Source organism: Lithobates pipiens, unplaced genomic scaffold (genome assembly GCF_037356315.1).
Source record: "Lithobates pipiens isolate NorthernLeopardFrog02 unplaced genomic scaffold, aLitPip1_a1.2 Scaffold_19, whole genome shotgun sequence".
Lineage (NCBI taxonomy): Eukaryota > Metazoa > Chordata > Amphibia > Anura > Ranidae > Lithobates > Lithobates pipiens.
The window spans coordinates 35,466,637-35,485,785 of NW_027507764.1; the positions used below are offsets into that span (position 1 = coordinate 35,466,637).

Consider the following 19,149-nt stretch of genomic DNA (forward strand, 5'->3'; position numbering starts at 1 on the left):
ACTCCAGATGTTTTGGAACTACATTTCCCATGATGCTCAACTACACTGCAGAGTTACATAGTTACATAATTACATAGTTAGTCAGGTTGAAAAAAGACACATGTCCATAAAGAGTGCAAGAGCATCATGTAGTTCAAAAACATCTGGAGTGCCGAGGTTTGCCATTGTAACGACATATTCGGCGACCCATCGCAGTTTGCTACTGAAGTGACGTTCCAGTCTCCGCCATCTTGCTACACCCCACACTCATCCACAGTAAGGATACACTAAGAAGGGGGAAAGCGGACATGTTGTTACACCCACTTGAGTTTTGCATTTTACACGTATTTATAACAGTAAAGTGATATAGTGAAATACAATACTTAGAACTCCATCTGACTAGTTAAAAATTTTAAAAGCAGCGGCATCCCTGCTCATCTCACAGGTTTGCTAATCTCACAGAAGTTCGCTGCTTTTAAAATTCAACATCCCAGTCAGACGGAGTTCTTAGTACTGTACTTTACTATATAAATGCAGTTTACTGTTATAAATACATGTAAAATGCAAAACCCTGGTGGGTGTAACAACATGTCCGCTTTCCCCCTTCGTAGTGTATCCTTACTGTGGACGAGTGTGGGGTGTAGCAAGATGGCGGCGACGGATTATCACTTCCGTAGCAAACTGCGATGGGTCGCCGAATATGTCGTTACACCATCACTGTACTAGAGGGTGCTACATTACTTTAAATATATATGGTCTGGTCTTGGTTTCTTTAAGTGTAGCCACACAGGACTGGCCATCCCTGCTGCTGATTCCTGACAAAAGTACTACTAGGTATGAAATAGAATACAGAGTTTTTCTATCCGTGGCTTTGACTGTTCTGTTCATATTATGTTCTTCCTTCCAAATATCTAACCTAAAAATAACTTGTCATGATAGGAATATGACAGCTGGGTTGCCAACTTGTTTTTTGAACGTGTACATTTCAGGGCTTTCATCTTGATCTGGTTTTGAGGAAAATAAAGAAAGTAATAACAGTTCCCATAATATTATCATTTTTAGCCTTTTCAATTTAAGACATTTTTCATAAAAAATTTTCTTAAACTAATGCAATTTTAATTTAAAGCGGAGGTCCACCCTAAAGTGGACCTTCTGCTCATTGGAATCCTCCCCCCCTCCGGCGCCACAATTGGCACCTTTCAGGGGGGAGGGGGGTGCAGGTACCTGTACAGTACAGGTATCTGCACCCACTTCTGGGATGGCTCTCTGCGGAAAGGGGCGTAGATTACGCCCCTTTCCGAAAGTCCCCCCGCAGACAGCTGGGAAACACAAAGATCCCAGAGGCAGCGGGTCCATCCTTATTGCGCAGCGCGACTCGCACACGCGCAGTAGGGAACCGGGAAATGAAGCCGAAAGGCTCCACTTCCTGATTCCCATACCCAAGATGGCGGCGGCAGCACCCGAGAGACGATCGAGAGATCGGCTTCGGGTGCCGACATCGCGGGCGCGCTGGACAGGTAAGTGTCACTATTTTAAAAGTCAGCAGCTGCAGTATTTGTAGCTGCTGGCTTTTACAAAAAAAAAAAAAGGCGGACTCCCGCTTTAATGAATTGTATTTTTATAGCAATTTAATTTTAATTAATTTACTTTTTATTTAATTTTTTTAATTTTTCATTTATTTTTCATTTTGCACCATTGATTTTATATTCAAATTTTCTTTTTTCTTTTACATTTACTCAAACTATGTCAATGTTTTCTATGCGCTCAAAGGGTTTTGACCATCATTTTGAAAAAATAAATAAATAAAAATGGGGTCTTTTGTTTTTTTTAAGATTATGAGGGATGTGCGTTCACTTTTGGGTTTTTCGAGTACTTTTACACACAAGTTGAGATTTGGGACTTGAAGACGCTGATTAGTATTGATTATGACCGAGATGAAGATCACATTCCAAGAGCCATTTATCTCATGATCCAGAAGATTCCTAATGCCCTGTACACACGGTCGGAAATTCCAATGGAAGCGGTCCGTTTGTATTATGGTGTCGGAAAATCCGATCGTGTGTGGGCTCTATCGGACATTTTCAATCGGAAATTCAGACGGAAAAAGTTTGAGAGCTGGATCTAAAATTCTCCGACAACAAAATCCGATCTGACTTTTTCCGATCGTTTGTAGAGAGTACCGACGGACAGAGACGAAAGCTATTGGCTACTGGCCTCTATGTAGTCCCGTCGTACGCAAAGAACGTCACCGCGTTCAGAACGATCCGATTTTCCGACAACTTTGTCCGACCGTGTGTATGCAACACAAGTTTCGGCCAAAATCCGTCGGAAAAAATCCGACGGATTTTGTGGTCGGAATGTCCGACCGTGTGTAGGGGGCATAAGGGTTCAAATACTTTTCTGAGCAACACCATTTTAGTAAATGCCATGGCACTGCTTCTCATTTCTCCCATGTTTTTTTTTCCTTCCTAGTGATCAGTGAGCAGTCTGAGAATGGCCTGACCTGTATGGGATGTTTCAATGTTACGTCAGACTCGTGCCAGGAATACAAGTCCGTAAAATGCCGTGGCAGCGAGCAACAGTGCTTCACCTACTCCAACAAACACCTGGAGGGCGGTGGTGAGTACAAGGCAGATCTGTAATAAAGTAATCTACGACCGTCATTCTCAACCCCCTTAACACAAAGGAACCCTGTGAAATAGGTCTCTGGTAACCATTGGTAATAATTAGGGCTGGGACAAGGGGTGGGCAGAAGGGTCGGCTGCCCTGGGCGCAATACTTTATTGCAGGGATGGGGGCGCCCTGTGCCAGATGCTTCTGTTACAAGGCTGACAGAAGTAATGCAGATTCCCCCAGTTTAGATCCCTGATATCTCACCAAAGCTCCTTAAAAAAAATGTAAAAATAAAATAAAAAAAATTAAATTGTAAAAAATAATAAAAAAAATAAAAACTACTGACACCGTCCACTGCCCTACTGACACTGTCAATATATATACACATGTGCACACACACACACACACACACACATGTGGGGTGCACACCTTAATGCAATAGGCTGTGCACACCTATGCTCACTATACATAAATGTGATGGTCAGTGGGAAGAATGCCCCTTACATCTGTGGTCACTGGGGAGAATCCCCCTCTTACAGATCGCTAAAAATGTCAATGGTGTCATTGAAAAATGCATCTAAATTGCTCCTTGCATTAGGAGCCTCTAGCAACATCTAGAGCAGGGTTTCACAACCAGGGTTCCTCCAGAGGTTGCCAGGGAATCCTTGAGCAATGAACAATTTCTGTAATTCAGATACGTTCCTACTGGCACCATTGATTTTTTTTTTTTTTTTTTTTTAGGTACAGTGCCTTGAAAAAGTATTCATACCCCTTGAAAGTTTCCACATTTTGTCATGTTACAACCAAAAAAATGTAAACGTATTTCAACGGGATTTTATGTGCTAGACCAGCGGTCTCCAAACTTTGGCCCTCCAGTTGTTCAGGAACTACAATTCCCATCATGCCCGGTCAAGTCTGTGAAATGTCCGAGTTTTACGTTGTCTCATGGGACGTGTAGTTCCGCAACAGCTGGAGAGACGTAGTTTGAAGATCCCTGTGCTAGACCAATCCACAGCTCAGGTGGGAGAATCTGTCCACAGAACAACTATTAGTCGTGCTCTCCACAAATCTGACCTTTATGGAAGAGTGACAAGAAGAAAGACATCGGTGAGAGAAAGTCATAAGAAGTCCTGTTTGCAGTTTGTGAGAAGCCATGTGGGGGACACAGCAAACATGTGGAAGAAGGTGATCTGGTCAGAGGAGACCAAAATTGTACTTTTTGGCCTAAAAGTAAAACGCTATGTGTGGAGGAAAACTAACACTGCACATCACCCTGAACACACCATCACCACTGTGAAACATGGTGGTGGCAGCATCATGTTCTGGGGATGATTTTCTTCAGCAGGGACAGGGAAGCTGGTCAGAGTTGATGGGAAGATGGATGGAGCCAAATACAGGACAATCTTACAAGAAAACCTGTTAGAGTCTGCAAAAGACTTGAGACTGGGGTGTAGGGGTGCAACGGATCGGCACCATTCCGCGATCCGAACGGGTCACCCCGCTCGGATCGGCACACGCCGCGATCCGCGGAGCGCTCCGCGGTCTCGGCCTTAGGAAAGGCAGCGGCTTCGGCCTAGTTCCGGAGTGGCAGCCATCTTGGTACACCCGTCGGCGTTTACAATGTGATCGCTCCATCAAATGACGGAGCGATCACCTGTAAACAAACTGGCGTCATGATGACGCCGGTTCCTCTCTCCCCTCTCTGTACTGATCTGTACAGTGGAGGGGAAAAATCGTATGGCAGCCACAGCCATCCGAGCAATACCCTGCCAATACTCTGCAATACATACCCTGCCAATACTCTACAATACTTACCCTGACAATACTCTGCAATACTTAGCCTGCCAATACTCTGCAATACCCTGCCAATACTCTGCAATACATACCTTGCCGATACTCTACAATACTTACCCTGACAATACTCTGTAATACTTAGCCTGCCAATACTCTGCAATACCCTGCCAATACTCTGCAATACATACCCTGCCAATACTCTACAATACTTACCCTGACAATACTCTGCAATACTTAGCCTGCCAATACTGTGCAATACCCTGCCAATACTTACTCTGCAATACTTACCCTGCCAATACTCTGCAATACCCTGCCAATACTTACTCTGCAATACTTACCCTGCCAATACTTACTCTGCAATACTTACCCTGCCAATACTCTGCAATACTCAGCAATGCCCTGTCAATAATCTGCAATACCCAGCAATAATCTGCAATACCCTGCCAATACTCAGCAATACCCTGCCAATTCTTATCCTGCCAATATTCTGCAATACCCTGCCAATACTTACCCTGCCAATACTTACCCTGCCAATACCCAGCCATACCCATCCATGCTCAGCCAATATTACATTGGGGGAGATGACGTGATATTACGGTGGGGAAGATGTATATTGCAGTGGGGACTATATGGTGGTGGCATTTTCACAGGTTTTTGCAAATTCAATTATTATTTGCTGATCGGAAAAATGATCCGATCCATGACTCTGATCCGAGGAAGGATCCGATCCGTGAGTTTTTTGATCCGTTGCACCCCTACTGGGGAGGAGGTTCACCTTCCAGCAGGACAACGACCCTAAACATACAGCCAGAGCTACAATGGAATGGTTTAGATGAAAGCATATCCATGTGTTAGACTGGCCCAGTCACAGTCCAAAATTGAAAATTGCTGTTCACAGACGCTCTCCATCCAATCTGACAGAGGCTGAGATATTTTGCAAAGAAGAATTTGGCAGAAATGTCCCTCTCTAGATGTGCAAAGCTGGTAGAGACATCCCCAAAAAGACTTGCAGCTGTAATTGCAGTGAAAGTCAGTTCTACAAAGTATTGACTCCGGGGGGTGCCATACAAATGTACCCCCCACACTTTTCACATATTTATTTGTAAAAAATGTTGACAACCTCCACGAGAGCTGGTTTTCTGTAAAATGGCGGTGGAGATCATCACCAGTGCCGGCCCTGAACCTCTAGCGGGGGCTCTGGCGATTCTACGGGAATCGGGACAGATGCCAATTTCCTGTGATTTTTCCTGGGACAGCGTAAAAACAGAACAAGGGTCTGAATCCCGTGAATGTCCTGGGAAAATCTGGACTATTGGCATGCTACTGCCCACTGGTTGCTAGGGCCTCAGTGCCTGGTGTCTGGCAACCAGTGACAGCAGTCCACACCCTAATGCAGAGCGAGGCCAAGGCCCCAACATTCAAAGCGGAGGAGACTTTAACTTCTTCCTCCTCCCCCGCTCCATGCCTAGTGCTTTGGCATACTCTGAGTGAAGAAAACTCTCAAAAGTCACACTATGGTATCATGAGTTGTAGATATAGGATTTTTTAGCAGAGGGTTTCCTGAGGCCAGAAACCTAGTTAAAGGGTTCCTCTGCTGAAATTATTGAAAATGGCTGCTCTAGAGGAACCCAGGGGTTTAATGGAACGTTGGTTGAGTAATGCTGCTCTATGCTTTGCCTCTGACAATTAAATCATAGATATAAAGTTAATTTTTGGCTTCACTGTACTCAGTGACGTGGTAATCTGTTGCTAGGCCTGATCAGGGTTTCCTAAGCTTGGTGGTTGATCTCTCCTGTCTGCGTCTGGAACAAGTTTTCAGAACATAGAATGGGAGGATCAACTATTGTGTGATGAATATTTATCAGACCCCAGCAAATCCCTGGGAAGAGGGTATCCAGGAGGGGGCTAGAGAGGTGATAAATGTTTTGGAAGTCTGGGTAAAGTGGTCTGGGTTCCTCTTTTTCTGGGGCTGCTGCCCCAGACAGCTAGCGTGTGACATGAGCTGCAGTTTGGGCCTTGGCTGGCGTTGGGCTGGGGGCCTGGAAAAGATTGCAAAGCGACCTGCTTTGGGAGTCCTGGTCTGGAGAAGGATGTGCTGGTCCAAAACATTTGGTGGAGGGGGAATTATGATGTGGGGGTTTTTTTTTCAGGGGTTGTTATTGGCCCCTTTGTTCCAGTGAAGGGAACTCATAGCCCTTGTACACACGGTCAGAAATTCCAACGGAAAATGTCCGAACTGACCGCGTTGTCGGATAATCCGAGCGTGTGTGGGCCCCATCGGACTTTTTCCGTCGGAATGTCCAACCAACAAAGTTTGAGAGCTGGATATAAAATTTTCCGACAACATTATCCGATCGGACTTTGTCCGATCGTTTGTAGAGAATTCCAATTGGACAAAGTGCCATGCATGCTCAGATCAAATTAGGAGACCAAAGCTATTGGCTACTAGCCTGAACGTAGTCCCGTCGTAACGAATGAACGTCATCACCTTCTGAACAATCGGATTTTCCAACAACTTTGTCCGACCGTGTATATGCAACACCGATAGATTTTGTGGTCGGAATATCCGACCGTGTGTACAAGGGCTTAAGGCGTCAGCATACCAAGACATTTTTGCACAATTTCATGCTCCCAACATTGTGGGAACAGTTTGGGGGATGGCCCCTTCCTGTTCATACATGACTGCACACCAGTGTACAAAGCAAGGTCCATAAAGACATGGATGAGCGAGTTTGGGGTGGAGAAACATAACTGGCCTGCACAGAGTCCTGATCTCAATCCAATAAAACACCATCGGGACGAATTAGAGCGGAAACTGCGTGCCAGGCCTTCTTGTCCAACATCAGTGGCTGACCTCACAAATGCGCTTCTGGAAGAATGGTCAAATATTCCCATAGACACACTCCTAAACCTTTGTGGACGGCCTTCCCAGAAGAGTTGAAGCTGTTATAGCTGCAAAGGGTGTGGCTGCACTACTGCTGATCTCCTGAGCTCCAGTGAGGCCTACTGATCCAGGGAGCTTGATTACTCCCTATACCCAGAGTGGATGCAGGAACCTGGGGTGGACCCAGGGGAGGATCCCCCAGATGGCCAGAGTACCGGTCCTCCCATACCAGTGTTTGAGGACCTGGGAAATGGCCCAGCTAAAGGTGAAAGCCTGTCGGCCTACAGAAAGAAGGTCTGCGCTAGGATTGCGAGAATCGCCAAGGAGGAAGAGGTTTTGGCGAAATTAAAGTTGGATTTCAAGCATAAAAAAATTGCAAATGACCGGCTTCACAGCTCTAAGAGAAGACAGATGCGGCCTGAGTTGATGGCTTTGGAGGCCAAAATAGAAAAACAGAGTCGGCTGGTGGCCACATTAAAAGAAACCAGCGGTGCTTTCAAGGAGAAGTATGGCAATGATGATCGCTTCCGTACAATGCGCAGAGGGGCCATAGAGGCCAGTGGAGGGAAGGCATCACCAGAGTGTGAAGAACCAAGGTCAGTGCAAACCAAAAACATTTCTGTGGGCTTGGATTGTGTTTCTGGCCAGCATGCTGGAAAATCTTTGCTTCCTGTGCCAAGTATCAATATGCTGGCAGAAAATGGGGAAAGCTCTGGTGCACAAGCTGCAGGTGATCAGCAGTCAAATGTTTTGACTGGTAATCTGTCATCAGGCCAAGGAAGTTCTGTGCCCTTCTCACCGCAGCAGGAGGCTATGGAGCAAGATGATCCATCTGAGCCTGTGAAGGGAACAGGTATGTTAAAGTTCATTTCAGAAATGGAATCACCTTTGCATGGTTGCAAGTGTGTCATGTCTGAATCATCTGAGGATGAAGAAGAGGATAATGATGTCCCCCCAAAACCTTTGAAACATCAGATGACAGAAAAATCTGGTTTTTGTTCATGACTTGCCTGTACAACATAATGGAGGTGTAGTTCCTATGGATGGTGCAGTAGAGGGCAGCGGAGAGCAAGCGCATCTCCTGGCTGAGACTCCCACCTGTGTACAGCCAGTCAGTGAAGGGTGTGCAGACTCTGCTGTGAAGAGTGCTGATAAGGACATCTCCACTGTTGGTAACCCTTTAGTTATTGGTAATGAAGTAAGAATTACCAAGGGTAATGTAAATATTTCTTTGTCAGAAGTCTCTATTCCATCTGTTCCTGACAATAATGTTGTTACTACTTTATCTAAAGTGGGGTCTGTAACTAAAAGTGATGTAGGGGATGTTGCAAGGAGTGCAAATGTTTCCTATGCTGCAGCACTGGCTGCACCTGTCCCAAGGGTGAGTAGGGCCAGTTATTCTGCAGTCGCTAGGGGTGATGTGAGTGAAGTTCCAGCTGCTAATCTAACACCATCTGGTAACTCCTTTAAACGCCGCAATGTGGTCCAATTGAGGTGGACTGGAGAAGGCCCCCCCCCAAATAGGAGAGATGTGGTGGACCGTATTCTGGGGATGGGGTTCAAAGCGGAGGAGATTTTTGCACTTATCAGCCCAGTTGGGTCATATGAGTATGATCTCTCCTCTCCTTTGTCAAGGCGGAAGGGTTAGATATCTTTTGGGAGCGGTATGAGCAGAGGTGGAAGGAGTCCCCAAGATGGGCAGGTTTGTCACCCAAAGTAATTTCTCGCCAGCCATTATATAAGAACGTCACCCTTTTAGTACGTAATGAGTCTATTCCTGCTGCGGATCTGGTGGTGTGGTTGGGGAGATATGCGGATGTCCAAGCCCCCTTGAGGAAAGTTGTAGATGATAGGGGGATATGGACAGGAGGATGGACAGTGTTGGTAAAACTGCATGTCACGGGTAATGTTGTTAAGCACATCCCTTCGTCTGCCTTTATAGGTCGTGACAGGATTATTACCTTTTATGCAGGCCAACCAAAGCTGTGCCATCGCTGTGGGGAAAAGGGGCATTTTTCCAGTTCATGTTCTGTGCAGAAATGTTCCCTCTGTCAGGGCTTGGGGCATGTTGCAAAAGACTGCAATAGTATACGTTGTAATCTTTGTAACAAGTTAGGTCACCCCTATAGCCTTTGCCCTGAGGCCCTCCATAATCAGCCGGAGGTTGTGGAAGAACTGCTGAGGATGGAGGAGGAGGAACGTGGGGAGCAGCAGGGGGTTGGTGGAACTGTTTCAGCTAGTCCTGAGGGACCCCCCCAGGAGTCAGTTTCCCAACCTGAAGGTGTGACCCCTCTTGTGTCTGTTCCCCAGTCTGTGCTCCCTACTGTGTCCGTGTCTACTTCTGTTGTCTGTTCTTCCCCAGTGTTTCAGGTGCCCAGTGTTCCGAATGTAAACAAGTCATCCAGATTGGCTGAGGCTGCCAAAGGGGCAGATTCATGCAGATCTGAGGTGGCAGCTTCATCTGGGCCTTCCCTAAGGCAGCGTAAGACCTCTAGTAGGGGTTCTAAGATGAAGAAGGGGGAAGTTGTCACTGCTAATGATGTAGATGAGGTCTTTCAGGGTAATGTTTCAGGGGAGGAGGGAGAGTGGACCAAGGTGGGGAGAAGGAGGAATAAGGTAGTCCTGACCTCTGCCTCCTCGGTTTCCTCTTTAGAGGTAGATGACCTACCTCTGGGAAACCAAGTTTGGGTCCTTATCTGAGGGGGAGGAGGTGTCTTCCGTGTCTCAGATGGAGGAGGATGAGGTAGAGTGTTCCTTAAAGAGATTAAGATCTCCAGTAAGGGGGGAGGGAGCTCAGGCTAAGAAACGCCTACCTCAATCATCCTGATGGCAGTTCCCACTCCGATAAAGGTGGCAACGATTAATGTTGCCAGCATAAAATCTGTAAGAGCTTGTGATATGGCCTTATTTTTGCTCAGCGAGATGGATGCTGATATTTTATTTTTGCAAGAGACCCGGCTAAACAGCCTTGCCGATGTCCAACTGGCAAAGAGGGAGTGGAGGCGTGGGCCCTCCTTCTGGTCTCTTGCGGCTGAGCCTTACAGCGGAGTTGCAGTACTTTTTACTGGCATGGTAACGTGTCGGCGGGTTATCGAGGTAGAGATTGGAAGGTGTATGGTCCTGGACGTCTCTGTGAAGGGGCATGATCTGCGTTTAATAAATATTTATGGACCACAAACCAGATGGGAGAGGAAATGCCTCTTTACAAAGATTAAGCCTTTCCTTTTTACATCTCGGCAAGTTGTCTTTGGAGGTGATTTTAACACCGTTACTAGGCCCAAAGACAGGAAAGGCTCCACTGACAGTCTGAGATATGATAGCGTCTTTCTCAATACGATAGCCAGGGAAGCAGGTCTGGAAGATGCGCATATTAAGCGTTGCCCAGACAGCACGGGGTACACGTTTAAGCGAGGCAGTTGTGAGAGCAGGATAGATAGGTTTTTTTTTTAAGGGGGACTCTGCCTTTTCGGCTCCTGAGTGTTGTATGGTGGAGTTCTCTGATCACCTTTTGCTGTCTGTTATTCTCAATGCTTCAGATATGCCACCTAAAGGAAAGGGTATTTGGAGGATGAATTCGGCTCTGCTGGATGATGAGGAGGTAAGACAATCCTTTGAGGCTTTTTTTCAGGCTCAGGTAACCGTCCTGGATTTCTGCAGCAGTAAGTCGGAGTGGTGGGAGCTTGCCAAAAGCCGGATTAGTGGGTTTTTCAAGGCCATAGGAAAAAGGAAACAGCTTGGTAAGTACATTGCCTACCAGCAGCTGCGGAGAAAACTTGATCGCCTTGTCTCGAGTGGTGGAGATTCAGGGGCAATCTCTGAGGTGAAACTTCTCCTTAGGAAGTATCAGTATGACCGGCACGCTTCTTTGGTTCTGGAAAGGGACTATGGGAAATATCACTCGCCCGACCCTTATCAGAACTGCAAACAAAGCGCAGCAGTTAAGACGGTTGTTGGGCTAAGGGACAGTACGGGCTCTTTGACAAAATCCAGGTCAGGGATCCTGGAGGTCTCAAGGTCTTTTTATGTAGATCTTCTGGGAGAGAAGTACCTCGATCGGGCAAGGATGTCGAGTTTTCTGGATTCTACACCAGGTCTGGGAAATAACATTCCGTTGGCAAGTTTGACAGGGGAAATCACAGCAGAAGAGGTAGTCAAAGCTATAGATGGTCTGGCTATTAAGAAAACCCCGGGGCCAGACGGATTGACGGCTGAATTTTATAAGACTTTCAAATCCAGCTTGGTACCTTATCTTGTGGAGGTATTTAATGGCTGTCTGCAGGAGGGTTCACTCCCTCCCTCCATGAGACAATCTGCTGTGATTCTGTTGTCAAAAGGCAAGGATCCCTTGATGATTGAGAATTGGCGCCCCATTAGCCTTCTCAATGTCGATAGAAAGATTCTGGCAAAGATAGTTTTCTGGCGCTTGTCGTCAGTAGCAGACAAACTTCTTTCTCGTCAGCAGCACTGTTCGGTCCAGGGCAGAAGCACTTTTTCAGCGGTGTTAGCTGTCCGGGAGGCTCTGGAACATTGCAGGGCTGAAGGCTGGGGAAAGTATTTGCTGGCATTGGATCAGGCAAAGGCTTTTGATCGTGTCAATCATGAGTACCTCTGGCTTCTCCTTGACAAGTATGGCCTGGAGGGTGGGTTTATTGGATGGCTTAAGACTTTATACAGAGAGGCAGAGAGCTTCATGCTTGTTAACGGTTGGGTTGGACGGCCCTTCAGGGTTGGATCGGGGGTGCGCCAGGGGTGTCCACTGAGCCCTTTGCTATACGTGTTCGCAATCGACCCCTTCATCAGAAGGCTAGAGAGTGGACCATTGTGCGGGGTGCCGGTGGGCATTACTGGTGAGCCGCCCTTGAGGGTTGTAGCCTATGCTGATGACGTTTCTGTCTTTGTCTCTGGGACAGAGGAGGCGCAAGAGGTTGTCTCAGTTATAAAGCAGTATTCTGAGGCATCAGGCTCCAAGGTCAACCATGATAAGAGTGAAGTTTTTTGGATGAGCGAGGGAGGTGAGAGCTTTGCACTTCCGGACACCTTCCCCAGGCCTCAGCAGAAAGTCAAAGTATTAGGCATCGAATTTGGCCCTGATGATTACAGTAAGTCAAATTGGGAAGCCAGGCTGAATGATGCTGATGTCAAGGTGAAATGCTGGAAGGGGTGGCGGCTCTCCTTGAGGGAAAGGGTGGACTTGATTAAGACCTACCTGATTCCTACTTTTCTGTATGTCAGCTTTGTTTGCATCTTGCCAGAATCCTGCTATACCAGGATTTATAGTTGTTTCTTCCAGTTATTATGGGGGAACAGGCTGAATCTTGTGAAACGGAATGTGACTTACCTATCTAGGCGGAAGGGTGGCCTAGGGATGGTCAACCCGGTTGTATTCTTCTCTCTGATGTTTTTGAAGCACAATTTTGGTAACATGCTAGCAGAGAGACCGCCTGGATGGGTAGGTATTTTCCAGATCTGGTTTAGACCTTTTCTGGACTGTTGGGAGAGTGGCGGCCCAGTGAAAAGCCTAAGGATCAAGCATGGTAAGCTCCCGGCTTATGTTGCCCCGTGCCTGAAAATTCTTAGACGGTGGCATGTGACAGCGGAGGATATCAGGTCCCTTCCTAGGAGACTCCTGGGTGAGAGGATCGTGGGTACTGTCTTTCATGCGCCACTGGCCTTAAGGGATTGCCCAGGTCATATTATGAGGGAGGGTTTACGTTTAATAAATTCTGAGCGGATTCCCTTGAAATTTAGGGACCAGGCCTGGCTCGCTTTTCAGGGTAGGCTCTATGTGAGGGGGAACGTGAAGTGCCGCTCTTTGGACAATCGTGGTTGTCCAAGAGCGGAGTGTCAGGGTGAGGTGGAAACCATGGACCACTTCTTGCTTCAGTGCCCTTTCAATATAGAAGTCTATAAAAAGGTGGGGAGGGCTCTGAATATTCCTTTCCTGCCTAGCATGTCTTATGCTGAGTGGGTGTATGGAGCATTGCAGAATCGCAAGGGATTTGATTTGGACATTTTTTTTTTTAGTCAGCTTAGTAGTCCGATATTACACCTGGAATGCACGGTGTCAGGTATCCCTTCGGCAGAAAGTCCTTCCTGTTCCGGTGGTGGTGTGTGAGATTCTTGGTGAGGTAGGGAAAATTCGGGGTCTGGAGAAAGACAGATGGCGGCAAAGGGTCTGGATAAAGGCGTGGAGGAATATCAGGCCTGTAGCTGCTGTTTGTTGATCTCTGGGTGTTGGGTTCTTTACCTGTTTTCTCTCTGGACACTCCCTTAGATTTTCAAAGTTAAACATATTTTTTTGAAGAAAGGCTACATACACATGATAATCTATGTTTCTTGGTCTGAATGGTAATCAAATTGAGTAATGGGTATGTGTGTGTATGTATATATAATGTGTATGTGTATATATGGTATAATACAGAGATATTTCTCTTGGTTGGGAAAAACCTTTTTGTTTCCCGTATTATAGGTTGAAGTAAGCCTTTATTATTATGTTTGGTCGTGTATACAAGATGTTATGCATATGTGTGTATGTATATATAAAAAAAATAAAAAAAAATAAATGTATATATAATATTTATTTATTTTTGTATAAAAAAGTTGGAATGTGTTTCTTGTTTGCAAGATTCTCAAAATAAAAAATTGCCAACTCAATATTGAACCCTACGGACTAAGACTGGGATGCTATTAAAGTTCATGTACGTGTAAAGGCAGGCGTCCCAATACTTTTGGTAATATAGTGTAGAAAACATCACCGCATCCTCAGTACTCTTGGGAGGAGTTATGCAAATATCAGAATGCCTTGCTGGGTGGATGTCAGTCTGGAGGAGTGAGTGTTCCTAAAGCTCCATACACACTATCAGATTTTCTGCAGATTTTTGTCTTCAGATTTACCAAAACCATGTACAGTGGAACCTTGGTTTACGAGCAACGCGGTTAACAAGCGTTTTGAAAGACGAACAACTTTTTTTTTTTTTTTATTCTGACTCGGTTTGCGAGTGTTGTCTCGCAAAACGAGCAGAATTCAAGCTAATGGGCGGTGCAGTACCGCATTTGGCCAGAGGTTCGGGGGGCACCAGGGATACTCGGAATGGTTCGTAGCCGTTCGAAAATACTCGGAACTACTCGCAAACACTCGGAAATACTCTTTACGAGGCTTTCCGAGTTCAGCCGAGCTGTCCCCGAGTATTTCCAAGGCTCTCCGGCGCCCCCCCCCCCACCTCTGGCCACATGCGGTATTGCATGTAATAGAAGTCAACACGGAACAAATTATCTTTGTTTCCATTGACTTCTATAGGGAAATTCGCTTTGATATGCGAGTGCTTTGGATTACAAGCATTCTCCTGCAACGGATTATGCTCGTAATCCAAGGTCCCACTGTAATGTGAGATCAAAACTTAATTTGTATGCAATCAGGCAGGGCCCTTGCACTACATGGTTTTGGTAATTCTGAAGACAAAAATCTGCAGAAAATCCAATAGTGTGTATGGGGGTCTAAGTAGACCGCTCTAAGTAACACCCAAATGTGATGCTGAGCCTCCATGATTGAAATCCAATGAATGAGTGGCCAGAGACCATCAGGCTGGGTGGGAAAGAGCTAGATGATGCTGAACATCTTGCAGCCAGGAATTGGGGGGTGGGGAGTTCTATCACCCTGCGGATTCTAATGCACATGGTGAGAAGCTCACAGTGTGCGGTAAAATCAGAGGAAGCCATGTCAGTCCAGCAGAGGAGCCGGCACAACTGTGCCAGACTGAAGGAGTGCCCAATTATCGGTGTAAAATAAATATTACATGGATTGATGATTGACGTTTATTTTTCAAATGTATCAAAATGTTATTACATCAAAATCTGAATGGCTACTTTGTCTCTCCACAGACTCCATCGCCATGGCGGGATGCGCGACACAGACGGCCTGCGATCTGGACCTCGGCTATGACGGTATAAAGACGCAGTGCTATGGGGGATGCTCCAACAATCGCAGTTCTCAGATCGCGTCCTCGCTATCCATCGCTGCCTTCCTCGCGGTTGTTTATCTGGGCTGAGCCCCCTCTGCCGTGGTAGAATTACCTTTGCGCTCATCTCCACATCCAATCCATCAGGACCATGGGAGGTGCTTGTAAAAAGAAATCTCATGCCTGGAATTAACCTCGTTTATTGAAGGAGCAAATGACAACCATCGTAATTTAATTTGTATGTATGGTCAGAACTTCCTCTGGACTCCAACTTGTCTAAGACACACAAGAGACGCTTGTCTCAGTTTGAACCTTGGGGGTCTATTTATACAAAAATAAATAAAAAATGTGCTGAGACATTCGCACAGCCAACATGAGCAATCCCAATAATGTGTTTCATCAGTGTATTTCCTCAGATCGTCAGCTCCATCTAGTAGTCTATGATATGGTACTTTCCTTAAAAGTAGCAATTAGGAAAATATACCATTATGGCCACTAGATGGAGCTGATGATCAAAGAAAATACTCTTAATAAACACATTATGGGGATTATTCGTGAATCGGAAACACGCGTATTCAATAAAACGATGAGGATTATCCTGTAACAACTGTGCAAATGCTGAGACATTCACACAGCAAAGTTTTTATGAATAGACCCCTTGTTGCATTATGTGTATTTCTTCCAGATCTGTGCAGCAATCCAGTGTGAGACTTTACCTCTGTGCACATAAAGACTGGTCACTGCTGCGCTCTCCCCCTGTGCAGGGTGACCGGTCTTGTCTCCACCCCCTCCTATAGTTTCCTGCAGGCAGCCTGTAGTGGGTGGAGCCTGCTGGGGCCCTCCCACAGCTCTGCTCCCTCCCCTTGTGCAGGGTGACTGATCTTGTCTCCACTCCCTCCTGTAGTTTCCTGCATGCAGACTGTAGTGGGGGGGGGGGGGGGTCTGCTGGGCCCCTCCCACAGCTCTGCTCCCTCCCCTTGTGCAGGGTGACTGATCTTGTCTCCACTCCCTCCTGTAGTTTCCTGCATGCAGACTGTAGTGGGGGGGGGGGGGTCTGCTGGGCCCCTCCCACAGCTCTGCTCCTTCCCCTTGTGGAGGGTGACTGGTCTTGTCTCCACCCCCTCCTGTAGTTTCCTGCAGGCAGCCTGTAGTGGGTGGAGCCTGCTGGGGCCCTCCCACAGCTCTGCTCCTTCCCCTTGTGCAGGGTGACTGGTCTTGTCTCCACCCCCTCCTGTAGTTTCCCGCAGGCAGCCTGTAGTGGGTGGAGCCTGATGGGGCCCTCCCATAGCTCTGCTCCCTCCCATTGTGCAGGGTGACTGGTCTTGTCTCCACCCCCTCCTGTAGATTCCTGCAGGAAGCCTGTAGTGGGTGGGGCCAGTTGAGCCCCTCCCACAGCTCCGCTCTCTCTTTATCTACTTGAGCAGGGTGACTTGTTTGTCTCCTCCCCCCTCCTGTGGCTTTCTGCAGGCAGCCTGTAGTGGGTGGGGTCTGCTGGGCCCCTCCCACAGCTTTCCTCTCTCCCTTTGTGCAGGGTGATTGTTCTTGTCTCCGCCCCCTCCTGTAGTTTCCTGAAGGCAGCATGTAGTGGGTGGAGCCTGTTGAGCCCCTCCCACAGCTCTCTCTCTCCTTGTGCAGGGTGACTGTTCTTGTCTCCGCCCCCTCCTGTAGTTTCCTGCGGGAAACCTGTAGTGGGTGGAGCCTGTTGAGCCCCTCCCACAGCTCTGCTCTCTCTCTCTCTCTCTCTCTCTCTCTACTTGAGCAGGGTGATGGGTTTGTCTCCTCCCCCTCCTGTGGTTTTCTGAAGGCAGCCTGTAACGGGTGGAGCCTGATAGGCCCCTCCCACAGCTCTGCACAAGCTATGTACAGCACAGTGATGAGGTCACTGCTACTTTAAGTAATATCCATGACCATAAAATGAGAAAACTTGGGGTGCCACTACAGGTCCCTATCCCAATTGGGTCCAGTGACTGAAAAGGTGGCGGCGTAGAAAAGCCCACCCCGGCTCAATATGCAGGCGTGGAAAGGAAGAAAGACCAAGCACTGCACTCCGAAAAGGAAGCCCGAATGTCAGACAAGTGAAAGCAGCTTCAGCCCAGCTCCATCCAGGCCACACCCCGACACACGACACCATCCAGGCCACAAAACTGATGCGTTTCGCCCCCCAACCACAGGGCTTAGCCGTGAAGGACCATGACTATGCCCTGTGGGCGGAGTGAAACGCGTTAGTAGGGTGGCTTGCCTGGATGGAGCAGCTTCACTTGTCTGACACTCCGGCTCTTTTTGGAATGCACCATTTGGTCCTTTTTTTCTTTTCCAAGGCAATATCTGGGTTGGCAAATGGAGTGGATTTATATCCTTTTGCGGCTATCGAGGAATTATTTATGTAAACATTTTTTTGTACCAACAGTTGGTAAAGATTTACTATGCCTTTATGGTTTAAATGTAATCTGCTTCCCTTCCCTGGTCCCCCTTCTTCCCAGCAGTGTAGAAGTGAGCTGAACACTCAGAGAACACTTACTACAGTAACATTGTACTACTCTGGGGAAGTAATGAAGATTTTATTTTATTTTTTTTACACATTATGATTGCTTATACCGGTGAATTTTATTGGTATAAACAACAATTGTTACTGAATGAAAATGATTTATTCAGTGTGTGTTGTTGTGATTAGCTGTGATAGGCCCAGTCTGTACCATGTGCTCACTGTGACCAATCACAGCTCGAGACACAATTGCACACAATGGATGCATAGCTCCCAACTGTCCCTGATTTCGAGGGACTGTCCCTGATTTGGAGCCCTCTGTCCCTCTTTCCTCTTCATTTGTCCCTCATTTTGGTCTGATCTATATAGTTGTATATAAAATGCACTTTTTATCTTTCAAAAAGTGTTTCCCAGCGCTAAACCTTTCATCCAAATTCTAAATTGCTACATTTGTACATTTTAAAAGCCAATATAGTGGTAAAAAAAGCACTTGTAGATTTAAATAACCTTTTTTTTTTTGGTTATTTCCCCTTTAAGGGGGTGTGGCAGGGGGCGTGTCCTATGCCTGCATACATTTGCTAGTAGGTGTCCCTCATTCCCATCTCAAAATGTTGGGAGGTGTGGCGGATGACATGAAAGGAAGCCATCCATTGTTTACAATTGCCATGTGATCTGCTGTGATTGGTCACAGTGATCACATGGTACCGACAGCGGGCCAGAACACTGATCGCAATCTGTCACGATCACTTATCGGCTGTGTCCGGTGACAGATTGTGCCCCAGCGCGGCCCCCACGGCTGCATGCGAGGGAAGATCCAAGAGGACATTATGCCAAATGCAAGCTCACACTTTATAATCAGCTACATCAATCAGTTTTGTTTTTTTTTCTTTTGAGATTGAGGTTTTACATGAATAAATAAAAGCTGATCATTTTAATCACCCCTGCCAGTGTTAAGTGTTTTTTTTTTTTCCATTCATGTAAACTGATAAATTCTGCTGGAGAGCTTGTGATTTTGAAAAAAAAAAAGCAGACTTGCTGGCTGGATCGCCAGATGAATATAGAAGAAAGAAAGACTAAAAAAGAAAACGAATGCAGCCATCACATAAGTAAGATGAAATATAATAAATGTTTGCTTTTGGGTTCATTGCTGCTTTAACTGTATCGGAGCACCACAAACGTAAAAAAAAACGATTTAACCACTTGACCTGCGGAAGATTTACCCCCCTTCATGACCAGGCCATTTTTTTGCGATACGGCACAGACAATTGTGCGGTCGTGCGACGCTGTACTCAAAAACAATGTATTCTTTTTTTTCCCCACAAATAGAGCTTTCTTTTGGTGGTAGTTGATCACCTCCTCGTTTTTTTTTTTTTTTTTTTTTTTTGCGCTATAAACAAAAAAAGAATGACAATTTTGAAAAAACAAAACAAAAAAAACAATAT

At 46.4% G+C, this 19,149-nt stretch overlaps 1 protein-coding gene across 1 annotated transcript in view; it reads left to right on the plus strand.

The window, feature by feature from the left end:
• LOC143995895 (phospholipase A2 inhibitor gamma subunit B-like) overlaps positions 1-18,647 on the plus strand; it is a 42,210-nt gene extending 23,563 nt beyond the window's left edge. Inside the window, exons 5-6 of the mRNA XM_077490644.1 lie at positions 2,452-2,598; positions 15,149-18,647. Of these exons, the coding sequence (XP_077346770.1) occupies positions 2,452-2,598; positions 15,149-15,315 (314 nt within the window). The 3' untranslated portion in view covers positions 15,316-18,647. The remainder of the gene's footprint in view (positions 1-2,451; positions 2,599-15,148) is intronic.
• Positions 18,648-19,149: the final 502 nt, after the last annotated feature.